At 38.9% G+C, this 14,501-nt stretch overlaps 1 protein-coding gene across 1 annotated transcript in view; it reads right to left on the bottom strand.

Annotated features, from left to right (window-relative positions):
- Window positions 1-14,271, bottom strand: part of TOPAZ1 (testis and ovary specific TOPAZ 1) — a 40,799-nt gene extending 26,528 nt beyond the window's left edge. The window contains exons 1-5 of the mRNA XM_069770615.1: window positions 12,782-14,271; window positions 9,955-12,418; window positions 4,623-4,714; window positions 2,102-2,232; window positions 35-96 (exon numbers count right to left, since the gene is read on the bottom strand). Of these exons, the coding sequence (XP_069626716.1) occupies window positions 35-96; window positions 2,102-2,232; window positions 4,623-4,714; window positions 9,955-12,418; window positions 12,782-13,955 (3,923 nt within the window). The 5' untranslated portion in view covers window positions 13,956-14,271. The remainder of the gene's footprint in view (window positions 1-34; window positions 97-2,101; window positions 2,233-4,622; window positions 4,715-9,954; window positions 12,419-12,781) is intronic.
- Window positions 14,272-14,501: the final 230 nt, after the last annotated feature.

The raw sequence follows: 14,501 nt of genomic DNA, 5'->3' as shown, positions 1-14,501 counted from the left end.
ATCACAGGTTGCATGAAGGACACAGTATATATACCTTTTTTCAGCTTCACCCTTTTTTTCTTGTTTAACATCAGGCACTCCATCTGCAAACCTGGACTGTGAAGATATTTAAAATGTATTTTTAGATACAGCAAAGCACTACTAAGCCTGTTACACTTTACACTACAGACTTAAAACCGTTAGTGGTTGTTGGAAGGTGTGATAATACAGTTTTGACCGTAAAAACTGTAATTTGGACTGCAGAGTTACTCTTACACCATCTTTTAAAATGGACACACTGCCATTATATTGTGATCTTTAAAATAGTGATTTTTAATTGGAAAAAAGGGTAACATGATTGTCTTCACTTCTCTTTGCTCCCACTGATAATCCCAGCAATTTTTAGACCCACTGCCCAATTTTAACTGCGCCTGACAGATGTGTAGAAACCCCCAAAAGACATTCCATCAAATTCAATGAAAATTTAAAGCTGTATTGAGGAGAAATCTAAGGCTTCTGCTCAGCTGTGCACCATGGTGTGTAGGTAAAAAATCCTCAAAGATATGGAGAAAAAAGACAGCCCCTAACATATTTGGGGATGAGAATTTAAAGGACTGTTATAGAACAAAGTCGTGGAATCCTGGCTTTGTTTTGGGTGTTATTCATGAAGTAATTTGAACTTCACGTTACATCACAAATTTATGATAGCCAAAGAATTAGAGATGGATATGCTCTCATCAGACTTCCAAACTTCATTTTACCAGTTCCCCAAATATTTTTAGGGTTTTCTCCATGGTCTCTCACATCATTATTAGTTGGAAAAGCCATCAAAAAAACCAAACACCCAAAATCACCCCAAATGGTAGATACTTGCAACATGTGTTCTGCCATTCCACTCCCTCCACAGGTCTGCACAGCTAGTTTTCCATCCACATACAGGAATAGGTTTAGGGCTGCAGCATGTATTTTATGGCATAAGTTTGGTTAAGTTTGAAGTTTGGGTGAGATTAGTTATACATATTTACTGTTGTCCAACACAGCAAAGAAAAGCAAACATTAGGACACTGATTTTATAAAGCTACAACACTACAAAGTAGTCCAACTGGGATTGACCTGGCAATATTGCAACAAGTACTACACCTCCAGCAACCTATATGATTTGACAGACTCTTTTATCTTCTCTAAGAAGTCAGGGAACAAAATGGCGCTGTTCACTTTACGAATCAGATGTTAGCAGCCCCAATTCCATTGCTAAAGGAAATGTTTCTATTCTGCTTTTAAATAATGATTTTGCCAAGGAAACTGATTCCCTACTGTTTGATTAACTTATCAATTACCTACCAGTTTTTAGCCATGTGAATTTTACAGTTTAACTTATCCAGTTAAAACCATTATCCACTCTTGAAGTAGTGGAAAATAGTAAATGCTATCAGCAGCTATGTCTGAGTGGCAGTGAAATTCCAAACCATTATCAAAGAAGTAAATAGTATAAAATTTCAAGTCTTAAAAGACCTAGGCTTACTATCTAGAGGAAGGAGGACAGAGAGAGTAGAAAGGTCAGATAAAGTCAGTGAGCATGAAAATGCGTTAACGTTCCCTCTGAACTGCCAGGAAGTCAGTATGTTAATGTAATGGCCCTCTGCCCAAGTAATGAGCCACAGAATGATCCTCCTGGGATGCATGATGGCTGTGCAGCTCCCCAACTTTCCAACACCACCCCATCCTTCTGAGACTGTGTGGTTACAAGCACTTAATACCGACTTTTAAAACTAGGTGTGTTATGTAAAAATGTCACATACGCACAGTAGTACACTTAGGTGTTCACTGGAACAGTAATTTTCATACAGTTGGTAATACAGAGTTACTGTAAGAACTGATATAAAAACATTTTAATTCATGTTCAAATCTGAAATGAAACATTAGTGGCAAGGTAAAAAAAACAAGTTCTGTCAAGCAAAACTTAGGCTGTCAATAGTACAGTAATCTATGAAATGCTAATATTCTTTTTATTACAAGAAATTGAAAATTTTGTTGATAAAACAGCATTAGTAATTAAAATTATCCAATTATATAGACTAATTTCTTAAACTATTTAGTGACAGAAAGCATGGTTTCTCAGTACCTTTTCATCCATGTCAAAACTCTTTAAAAGTTCATCTAGTTCTCTCAGTTGCCCATCTTCAAGAAAGTCTTCAGTAACACCTCCCAAAGGACTGCTTCCTCTGGAGGAGTTCCGGGTTTTAATATCTTTAGCTGAAAATGTATAAACACATTACTTATGTGTTTCCCATGCTACAAGACAACAAAGTTTTTATTTCCAAAATATTACAAAGCCTTAATACTAATGACATTTAAGAACTCCTAGGACTTACTAAATGTGAAATTTATATGTAAAATTATTTCACCTTTAAAGCACGAACCATTTCAAATAAATATTAAACTGAATCTGCAATTAAAATTCTATCCAAACTGTATGTTCCGTAATAGTCCCTGTAGAACAGTAGAACAGGTTTATTTATATAATTCAATATTCTAGAAATAAATTCAGTTAAACTTTGTTATTAAAACAGAACCAAAGATATTTATGGTAATTTGCTATGCAAATAAAGACGTAAGTCTTTTCTGGAGAAGGAGGTAAGTTGATTGTAATGACATGATGCAACCCTGAACTAAATACAGATAGCTCTGAGAAACTCCAAATTCCTATAATACAGTAAACTCAATGAGAATGCAGTGTCAGGAAATTTCAACACCTTTTGCAGATGCCACAGGAAATGAACAGAACACCTGACTGGAGCTTTCTGAAGCAGCTGTTTATGGACAAGAGAACAGCTCTGCACAGAAAAGAAACTCACTATTTCATTGGATCACATGAATGAATTTCAACTGCACTGTGTTGTCTAGATACAGGAAGAAAGAATCAGATTATGATTGGAAAGGCTTTTATCTTATAGTCACTGGTGTCCATATCATCATCAGTACAAGACACATCTGCTTGAAGATAATGTACACAAGATTTCCACTTGAAAGGTGAAGAGGATTGATGTCATCCAGAATACCTTAACTGTAGTATTTGTTGCCCTTCTTAGACTGTGAAGCCACTGAGATGAGCAGCCATGACCTCACTACATAACACAAGACACCAAAGCAGTAATACGTATTTCTAAATAAATACAAAAATTGTCAGTAATTACCAAAATCAGGCACCTTTCTTGATCTGTACAGATCTTTTTAAAAAGTCATACAATCAAACATAAGTTACCATGTGCATATTAATCCAAGAGTGTGATGTGATCCTAAGCTTCTCAGATCTGGGAAGAAGGACCTACTTAAACCTTTTTCTTTATTTTAAGCACCACAAAAAGACCCAAAGACTTTTAGCCTCAAACTTCATTAGAACATGAAGTAAAACAAGAAACAGTCTAAGAAAATGCAGAAGTTACTAAATAGTACAGGACTTGTTCCCAGGTTTGGCTGCAGTCACCTCAGTACTGCAGATGCCATGGCACAGGCCCCTCTGGCTCTTTACATCACCAGAGCCCTAACTGTGTACTTACTCCCTATTCCTCTTCAGGGAACTTATGTCTATTTCTTGGTGTCTGAGCTCTTAAACCCTCATTACCTTTTATTCTGCCTTCTAATCACTGAAGCCTGAAACTCTCTCCCGCAAATAGTCACTATTCAATCCTTTTTCTCCAGGAGGCTACATCTGTCCAAACCACTCACTCTACATGAACACAACATATTAATATGAAAAAACAGCACAAGAGCTACTGTCACAGACACTTTTCAAGCCTGCAACAAAATCAATACGTAATGGCAGAGTGTCAGATTAACAGCAAGCTGACAAACTGACAACAGAAAGGGAAACACCAAGAACCTTCAAAACCAGCCTCAGCACTCTGTGCCTTCTCCAGTGTGTCAGTAATGGACTTCTGTTTAAAGTCAAAATCCTGTTTCTCCAACCTAAGAGAAACTTCCACATCAGACGTACCTTGCATAGTAGGTCTGTATGCAAGCTGTAGAAAACAGAATAAATCACATTCAGATGCTGCCTAGTTGGGACTGTTCTGCTTAAAATAGGAAGAAAAAACCATTAAGTCGGAAGTATCCTTCTCTAAAAAAAAATAAGCATTCTTAAAAACCAAAACAGTTTGTCAAAGCAATGGGCATAGCATCTGCAAAAAACAGAAGCACAACCTGGAAAAAAACCTATTATAAAATTCTGTCTGCTGATGAACACAAGAGAACAACCAAGTGACATTATGAGTCAGACTCCAAAGCAGTATCACAGTACTCGGTGTCTTACTATAACCTCATCAACTAACAGAATTCCTTGCCTTGTATCAGAGAGATGTCAAAAAACCCACAACCAAAACAAAAAAAACCCCCAGTACTACCAACAGACAAGTACAACAGAGAAGTACATGTTCCCTATGAGGGTCAATTTTGTACCATTTCAAAAGACATCCATTTTATATGCATTAGGAAACAAAACGCTGTTACAATAAAAAGTATTACTGAACTGACAAGTTCTCATTTTATGTGGAAAGTAGAAAGCCTAGGTTTTCCCACTGAACATCTTTGTGGTTACTTTCTTCTCTTGATCACAAAAATCAGCAAAAATCTCCAAAGATTCTTACCTTTCAGCACCCAGTCACAGCAACTTTCAGTATCATTTTCAGTATCATTTTCAGTATCATTTGACATTCCAGATTCTTGTATGGTAATACATCTGTTTTGAATAAAAAGTGTATTTAAGATTTCCATCTTGCACAAAAGCAGAATTAATCTAACCAGTTCCATAAAATTAAAGTTCTCAGTAATACTTTTAGCTATAGACAGAATCCTTACATACAACACACTGTTCTAAGACTGTTCTTAATTCTTCTTTTGGCTTTCTTATGTCCATCCCTACAGATACACACCTAAACACAATAAGTAAAACCAAGATATTTCAAATCCCAAAATTCATCAGTAAATGCTCATTATCTCAATTCACCTTTGCCTAAAATACTGAGGAGGGAAAATCTCTGTACATCAAATTATGGAAATACTGTGCTAATGAACCAATTAATCAGTTTCTACAAAATGTGATTTATAGTAATTTTATATTCAAGACGATTTGCATAAAAATGAATCTCAAAAGAGAGTAACAAAAACATTTGTTCATAGAAAGATACTTCACCTCTTTTAAAGATAAGCTGGGAAAAAAATAAATATTTCTCCTTATAAAAGCTCAGAAGGTAAAAATACATATTAAAATATTATATATAGAATATATAAATCAACAATGTCATCACCAAAGATTTTGGAAGCTCACACCTGGTGAATGACACCAAGTATAATGACAGCAAGCTGCCTAGTAAAATGGAACAATGAAAATCTGCAACAACCTAGTAGAAATTAAAGTTCCCCAGCATGTGTAACTTGGAACTATACAAACGTTCAGGCACAGGTATCTATGTATATATGCGACATACATTAAGAAGCAGAGTTTAATAAGTTACAGCAAGTTTGTAGAGATGAGAGGGATTTTTATTAGACGCAGGCTCTCTGTAGGCTCATTTCCACTCTCTCCAACATTTTATGTGAAATGCAAAGTTTGAGTGATTTTGCCTACAACAACAATTGACTTTCTTTTTGTAAAACTGCAGTGCAGACAGTTCCAGAAAGCTGTCATCTTCATAAACACTGCTTAAAACTGAAAATATTTAACAGATGAAGAGACTGAAATCTTCATGTTCAGGTCAAAAGCCACTTCCAAATCTTTACCAGATTCTGCTAATTGTGTAGTGTGAAATAGTTACAGAAACACTTTATAAGTTCTTGTAAAGAAGGTGCCTAAAACACATACAGAAAACTACATTTATTACAGTACTTGGCATTTGCTCACCAGCTGACAAGTCTAGGAGCAGTGACACGAACCAGAAGTCAGCCCATTTTAGAGATGTAGAAATGGAGACAGACTAGACCATCTCAGAACGCAGGATGCTCTTGCATGATGCTGCTAAGTTTAAACAAATCTCTCTTTACAGCACAAGTTACAGAAACCACAGTGTTCAGTTTGCTATTTTGGATATGAAAAATGGATTCAAGTTTAGGTTTTCTATTCAAAAGGAAAACAGTAAAATACATAAGTCTCCTAAAAGCAAGAATAGCTGCTGATGCGCTTTCAAAGGTATCCACTGAACCTACTAATTCTGTTGGGATGAAAAGACATACTGGATGCCACTTAAGAGTAAATGTCTAGATACCCTACATGAGAGGAAAGAATGATGATTGATTAAAAAACCTGCACTGTTGGGAGTCACATAAGGGTAGGCAATAGAAAATGGCAAACAGAAGTGAATGTGAAAACTGAGTTTCACTGCCCCACTCAGGCTGCAGGGCCAGAATCCTTTCCTGATGACTGGCAATTAATGCCTGGAAGTGACCAGCACTCTTCTTAAAACGCAGCCACCAGAGGAGTAACCAGTCCTACTTATCCTAAAGGTCAGAGCATGCTAACTGAATCAAACCATTCAGGACATACACACACAGAGCCTTTTCTGAATCTTCCTGGGGATTAAGAGACAGTACCTGCTTGTCCTACTTAAATCTACTTGTTCAGAGACATCAGTTCTGGGCACATGCACAAGCACAATTACAGTAGTTAGGAAATAAGTTAGAGATGTGTAGCAATGTTAGGTGCCTCTTTGGTTGTTGGGTGCTTTGTTAGTTTGCTTAAAAACCCACCCAACCAACCAAAGAAAAAAGCCTTATTTGAATTTTGGACCTCAATCACTGTTCTGACCTGTATGTTCTGCTTTTGAAGGACACGTGCTCTCATTATCTGAAATTTGGAAGCCAAAAATTATTATCCTTGAATTTTCGTAACTAAAAATACCCTTCCAGCTTTTAAGGTCACAAACAGTCAAAGATGAAAAGTGTCATTGGCTAAACACATCTTGTGTTTAAATTGAAAGCTCAAACAAAATGGATCCACAGTGGCTAATAGTTACGGATCCACAGTGGCTAAGAGTTGCCACTGAACACTTGTCAGTTACTCAAGTCAACCTGGTACATCCTTCACACAGTTTCAGTGCTTTGGTTTCACAATGAAACTTGAATAAAAAGTATTACCTCATTATAGCAACTGACATTTTGACAAGCTGCTAGATCTCAGACTTTTGTAGCTGGAAGAACACCACAAATTAAGGCACCAATCGTTTCCTTTACAATTACAATTTAAATTCTATTAAACTCTTAAGTAACACTCAACACATTTTTAAAAGCTTTTTAACAACCCAGCTATACTTTCAGAATAACTTGCTGCTAGCAGAAATACAGTTCTTACTGCTCCATACCAATGCCAGACTAAAATATCAGTACACAAGAAGTAACGTACTGAAGTCCATCCCCATGCATACATGCACTAAAATAGTTTTAGCAAAGATCCAGATTCTCTCATCATCTGCCTGCTCTTACTAATCTGAAGGGAAATCATAACAAAAGCTATGTACTGATACAGTTAAAACATTCAGCAACAACCACCATGCGCAGGCATTAAGTGCTTGCATTGCTCTTCTACCTAAAATCACCTAGATTACATTCATCTAGAGTGTAATGGCTAACATTAACCAAATATTACACAAAACATGCATATAAATTAATATTTCTACAAGTTAGAGATAGTTTACAGTAGCGCAGTTCTGACTCGCTGTTCTACGTGGACAGACTAAAGTGGCATTACAAACTAATACTGCAATGAAGCAAAACTGAGTATACATAAAATAAGAAGCCAAACAAGAAAACATTGACAATACTCTAGAATATCTCTAAAGAAAAAAGACATTAACAGAAAAATATTTTATTTTAAAATATGTAGTATGATGTGAGCGTAACTCTACCAGCATAATCACCTTTTTGGGTTGGCCAAACAAAGTTGAAGTCCCAGCTGTATCTGGTAAATACTAACAAAATAAAAACTAACAGTATGAACTAGCCATTATCTGGTATTATCTGGTGATATCATAAGTTACCTGATAAAACTGTGGTAAGGTCTATTGCCTTATTTTAATATTCTCATAGTTCATAAGTATGCTCCTGACCGTTACCATGTATGATTAGTCACTGTCTAATGATCTTTGCATCAAACTATGGAAGGTAAAAAGCAAAACCAGACAATTTTGCTTGCTTCTTTAGTAAATTAAGGGGAAATTCTAAGAAATAAGAACCATGCATTTTTATTTTTCTTGGCTGATGGCAAGCAAATTCAGTAGATACCAGGAAGAAAGTTGAAATATGACTTCAAACAAGTTCAGTTTTCATCTATCTAATGGCTGTGATAAATGTTACTCTAACTCAATGTCATTACTAATTAAAGGGAATATTTGTCCTCCCTACAAAGTACTTACAAGATCCAATAAAATTTTCAGTTAGTATTTAATGTAAATAACAAACTTCACTACCATAACCAACACATAAGTGTAAAGGGCTCAGAAGTTCTGGTCTTCCACTCTGGGCAACAGCTGTCTGGACTGTCACCTGGAAACTGTCTCTGAAGAGCCACTATTACCCTGGGGTAATATACAGTGAATACTCACTCTGTTAAACAGTGTATGTAAGATATAATACACACTGCACACAAAGTGAATACTCATTCTAATAAACTTACTATGATACAGCCTAGCTGCTTCTTAAGAAGTTGGATGCTCCTACTAAAGACTTGCCCTGCTCTCCAGAGGCTTGTTTTGGCAGAAGTTTTATTCTGTTAACATCTGAAAGTTTTACATTCTCATGTCTAAAAAACTGTTCAGCACCTTAGCGAAGATTCCTTCCTCTTGCACATTGGTTTAATGAAGAAGAAAGGATAAGGAGAGCAAAGAGTAAAAAAAAAAGAATGCAGTTATAAGATGGTCCAATGTTGAAAATAATTAAAACATTATTTAAAATAAGGATAACATAAAGCCACATAGAAAGAGCAGAGGAAGAAAATTAAAACACTCCTCCCAATAAAAAACCCTAATCTTCAGAGAAAAATCTTGTACTATCTCTACCTAAGCTTTATGTTTTATTCGTAAGCTAAAAAATTTAATCTTAAAACTCATTTATTGAATACAAGTATCGAAGCTTAGAGAGAAAACAGACTAGACAGTTGATGAGTTCCATCTATCCCACGAAGGACTACTACATCTTTCACAAAAGTTTGTTTCTACTTTAAACTTCTCTTCCCCGTTCAGTGACTTTTATAATCTCAAAACCCAGAAAAACATAAATGCCTAATAATTTACACCAGGAACATGCTGAATGAAGATGCAAGATCATAAACATCTACAATGTGTTAGTCAAATTACAGATCTGAAAACTATTCACATGCCTGGGGATAGCAGAAAAGCAGGGAAAGGGAATGGCAGAATGGAATACTACTGTAGAGATAATCATTTACTCATACAGATCCAGCAAAAGAATAAGCTAAACCTAGAAAGCAAAAAGTATTTCTAAGTATTATCACAGAATCATAGAATGGTTTGGGCTGGAAGGGACCTTAAAGATCATCTAGTTCCAACCCCCTTGCCATGGGCAGGGACCCCTTCCACTAGACCAGGTTGCTCACTTTACAACTAAAAACTACCCTTAAAGAGATATCTGCTCTCTCAAATCAAGTTAGATACTTAAAAATACTAAGTTATTTATTAAGAATATTACTCTTAATTAGCTTTGTTGCTACTTTTGTATTTCACTTCACTTGGTCTAAACCAGTTCTTCAGGACTATGTTTTCCTTTGATTCAGAGTTTATCCTAGTTCTTATGAAGAACAAATTAATTTATTTGCATTCAGCATACTGTCATACCTCAGTCAAATTCTGACAATTAACATCAACCCAGAAATTAGTGAAATTTTGTAAGGAAGTCTGACCACTACAACCAACGTATACTTGTATGAGAACAAAGTACTTAGGATTATTGTAATAAAAAGAATGATATGCATACCTGAAATTATCCTCTACTGAATCTCCATTTTCTGTGGTAACAGGATACTCAGGCTTAAGATCCTGCTTTTCATCTTTAATGCAGGTGCTAGTACCGGATGCCTTCACAGGACAACTTTCACAGTCTGCAGGTGCGAGCTCCTCTTTGTTATTGGTTCCAAAAAGGTCAGGGTCATCCTGAATCACATCAATGACAAGAACATCTTCTTTGTAAGCTTCAAGAATATCTGGAAAATTTTGACTTTTGTGCTGTGAAAGATTCCCTCTTGATTTGCTATCATCATTTATTTCTAATGCAACAGGGTGGTCAACTGCATTCCAAGAATCATCAGGAAAATGAGATTTTAGTACACATTCAGTACCACGGAAATCAGGCACAGATGACTCTAGTTGTCCATCAAGAAAAGGATGTGGATATAAAGAAAAATGTTCAGGGAGCGCAGACATCTCATTTGAAAAGTTTTCAGAGCTACCATGCTGAAAGTCCTTACTGTTGATCTCATCTGCTTTTTTCCTCATGGAAGCTGTAGACATAGCATCACTCACAACAGGAAGAGGCTGCTGCTTGGAATTTACCAAAAAAGTCTCTTCACCTGTTTTCTGCCTTCTTGAAACACTAGTGCTGTCAAGAAGCTCTAGTGGACTACAGGATTTTCTTTCAAATGAACGGACAGATTCCAATTTCCTGGATTCAGGTTTGTTTCTGCATAAAGGAATTTTGAATTTTGTCAGGTTTCCAGTGTTTAATAGTTTCATTAGCTTTAAATCAGAAGATGTCTGGTTCACTACTGATGCTTCACGGCTGAAGTTTATTCTGTTTCTGTTACTTGTAGATGTGCCATTTTGGACTGTCACAGACAGGTTTCTCTTCATTACAGCTCCTTTATCTTTTTGTTTTGTTGTAAAATTCAAGGTTGCTTTAACTTCTTGCACATCATCATGGTTAAGCGCCATGGCACTTCTATCCATATTAAGTGGTAATTCTGCATTTTCATTGCTCTTTCTTGGTGTCTCATAAATATCCACGGAAGAGGATTCTGGTGTTTCAAGTGAAGTCAGACATTCAGTATTTGGATCTATTATTTTATGTGTAGATTCTTTGTTAACTTCTACCGATGATGTATGCAAATCCAACTGTCTCAAATTCCTAGTCACGGCACTGTCTGCTGCAGCTTTAACACTGCTTTTATCAGAGGATTCCTTGAAGGCAGCCCTTAAAAGTCTTTTTTCTTCTGAGATGGACCCATGATTTTTACGAACCCTTTCAGAAGTCCTGGCACAAGAGTTGAAAGGCCAAACATTTTTACCAGTCATGGGTACTGCTCTTTGACAGGTAAACTGCTGAATTTTTTTATGAACTTTCTTCAGTTTTTCATCTGTCTTGCTTCTGTGACAATTAGAAACATCATGGACCTCAGCTAGCACTCTCAGGCTATCTGAGGCAGCAGAATGATGTGCCACACTGTCTGAATTTTCTCCTTTTGCTGTTACAGAGAGCTCAGATGTCTTCTTAAAGCCATCTTCAAATGCAAGTAATTTGGTACTATTCTTTCTCCAGACTGATATAGTTTGTGCTTCATGACTATTTTTTCCTATATGAAGATTTGATGTATGATCACATGAAGCTGACAGAGTAATTTCTTTATGATTTAGTCCTAATTCTACAAAGGAACTTGACATGGCAACTGCCGCTTCTGTTTGTAACTCAGACTCGCTGCATTCATTAGCCATGTCTGCGAAAATATTCTCTACTGCTGATTTCTCAGTGATTTTCATCTTTTTTCTAGGCTTTCTACCAATATTCCACTTTTTTCCCCTTAAACACTTATTGTTTTCACTCTGACAGCATGAAAAACACCCTTCTCCATTTTGAGTTTTTTCTTTATTGAACAATAAACCACGTCTTATGGGCGATCTCTCATTTTGCATTCTATTAGTGCTGCAATTCCTATCACTCTGTTCTACAGTACCATGAGGAAAAACATGCTTTGTTTTATCCTGGGCTACATGGAAGAATCCACTTAATTTATAACTGCTGGTAGTTCCACTAGCTGAAGACTTCACAAACGTATTGATGTAACTACAGGCCTCTAATCTCACAAATGGATTCTTTTCTGTTGCACAGAGCAAGCCATTACAATGGTTTAGGGCATTTCTGCAACGTTCAGCATCACATTTTGCAGACACATTTCTCATTTTTTCAGCTGTAGTCACACTAAAACTTTGCAAGCACTTGACTTGATCAATTCTGGCTTTACTTTTTTTATACTGCACACCAGGCTTTTTTGTTACAGGATGGCATAGAAAGCTCTTGCCTTGAGTCCCACCTGAAGTAGCAACCATGAGAGATTTAGAGTAGTGAGGTTCCTTCTCCTTGGAAGCTTCTGATCTGTTTCGATTTGTCTTAAGCTTCTTCACAGCCTGTGTACCAGCGTCCCGCTCAATTGCTTTCCATTTTTCCTTTGCTGATTGAAAAACAAAGAAGTGTCATTATTGCAATATTTTATAAAGAGAGCAAAAAACATTCAAGGCTACAGAAGAACGTGGCACTGTATAAGGCTAAAACATTTCTGTAAAGCTAGCAGACCCTAGCTCTTATCTCTAGATTTAAGTTAACTTAGCAGCTAGCCACACTAAGAGTCACTTTGAGATAGGGTACAGGCCACTCTTTCCTGCCCCCATGACTTTGTCCCACACAGACACATCTGCAGAAGAAAAATTATCTTGTTTTTTCCACTTTTTAATGAGGTCTTACTGCAGCACCAGTCCCTTGTCCTGGAAGCCCAAATTCTGCACCTGTACTTCTACAATGGGGCGCAAGTGCTTACCACTTTCCCCCAGGCTGTCTGCTCCTTTCTGAGGGTTTGAGCTCTGCTGCTCTTCTTTCATGCAACTCTTGTGCATTTTTCCTCTGGTTGTTGGTTGTTCTTGGAGACTTATGCCCTGTAGCTGCTGTGACATCAGTGCGTTTCTGTCCCTCTTCCTCAGAATCACAGCTCCTTTCTTGGACTCTGGATACTGTGTATGCAGTTCTAGCAAGGCAGATCTACCCCTCTCTTTGGGACCTTGTAGTTTTGCTTTCATCAAAGATGTACCGCCTTTCTTGCTCAAGCATGTCTTTCCTTTCTCCTCTGTCCCTGGCTTTCTTGATCCAATTAAAGAACACCCATCCAACTTCTCTGGTGTATCTAGCTCTTCCTGAGGTTTTGGTTCAGACAAGGATTCCTGAATCCCCAAATTCTTCTTAAGACCTGGGATTTGCATCTTCAGCATCATTATGGAGTCAGTGCTTTTCATTTCATTACATGTGCCCTTTCTGGGTAGCAGCACCCCTGGTTCTGGCAAACAGGAAATGCCATGTCTCTCTGTGCTCTCAATTTCCTCTTCTGAGGATGGGATTTGTAATTTTATTTCCATAAAGGAATATTTGCCTTTTTTTCCTGAGCTCCCTGAACTCTCCTGGAAACCTGAGAGGTTCAGTCCTTCTGAGCTATGTTCTCTCCTTTCAATCCCTGCTGAGAGTTTATTTTGCAAAGTAGTTCCTGAGAAAAATAGCTGTTGATCTTGTCCTGTCCCTCTCCTTACAGTCTCTTCTCGGCAGGTTGCTGCAGCCACGGTCACTGCCTGCCAACCTTCACGTACAGCAGTGTCTGAAATTGGCAAAACTACAGCCTTGTTGCGTCTGACAGCCCTCCTGCACTGTATCCCCTTGTTTTTTTTACCTGGGAGTCTCTGGCTACTCTCACCTTGTACCTTCTGCATGGGCACAAGAGGAGCAAACTGCTCACAGGAACTGCTGGGGAGCATGGCAGGTTGCAGACAGGAGGATAAGGGCTGCTCAGGTTTTCTCTTTGGTGCCAGGTGAGGACTCTGCTTGACTAACAACTTTTTCCCTGGCTCACAACCCACCCCTGCACCCAGGGAGCTTGGGCTGGTGACCATCCCGTCAGCTGACTTCACCTCGCTGGCAGTTACCACTTTCCCTGACCTTAACTGCGGCATCACAGGAGTCTAGAGACAGCAACAAAATCCACAAAATCCACTCACCAGCGCACCTTTAACAGCACCCCAGCTAGCCCGGCACCCAAGGCGGGCACAGGCCCGGCCAGGGGGGGAGCACAACCTCCCTCAGGCCAGCGCCGCAGGGGTCACCCCGGGGGAGCCCAGCTTGACAGAAAGCAAGCCCAGGCCGCCTGGGGAAAGCCCACGGCCACCAGCGAGCCCCCACCACAGCCCTCCCCCAGCCCCGAGCAGCCCCTCACCGCGGAGGGGGGAGGAGGAAGCAGCCCCGCACCTCCCCCGCCTCAGGGACCGCGCCGCGGCCGCCCATGCGACGCAGCCCGCCGCCTCCCTCCCGCGCAACCCTGCCGCCTCCCTCCCGCGCAACCCTCCCTCTCCCGTCGCCCCGTCTGTCGTTCACCGAGCCGTCCCTCGACGCTTCGTCTAAGCCCCGCCAGCGCCGCCTGCCCGCAACGAGCCGCTCGCAGAGAGAGGCGGGCGCCCGCCGCGGGCGGTAATGGCGGCGCGGCCAGTGGAGGAGCAGGGCGG

Source organism: Haliaeetus albicilla, chromosome 2 (assembly GCF_947461875.1).
Source record: "Haliaeetus albicilla chromosome 2, bHalAlb1.1, whole genome shotgun sequence".
Classification (NCBI taxonomy): domain Eukaryota; kingdom Metazoa; phylum Chordata; class Aves; order Accipitriformes; family Accipitridae; genus Haliaeetus; species Haliaeetus albicilla.
This window is presented reverse-complemented; position numbering and strand designations above follow the sequence as displayed.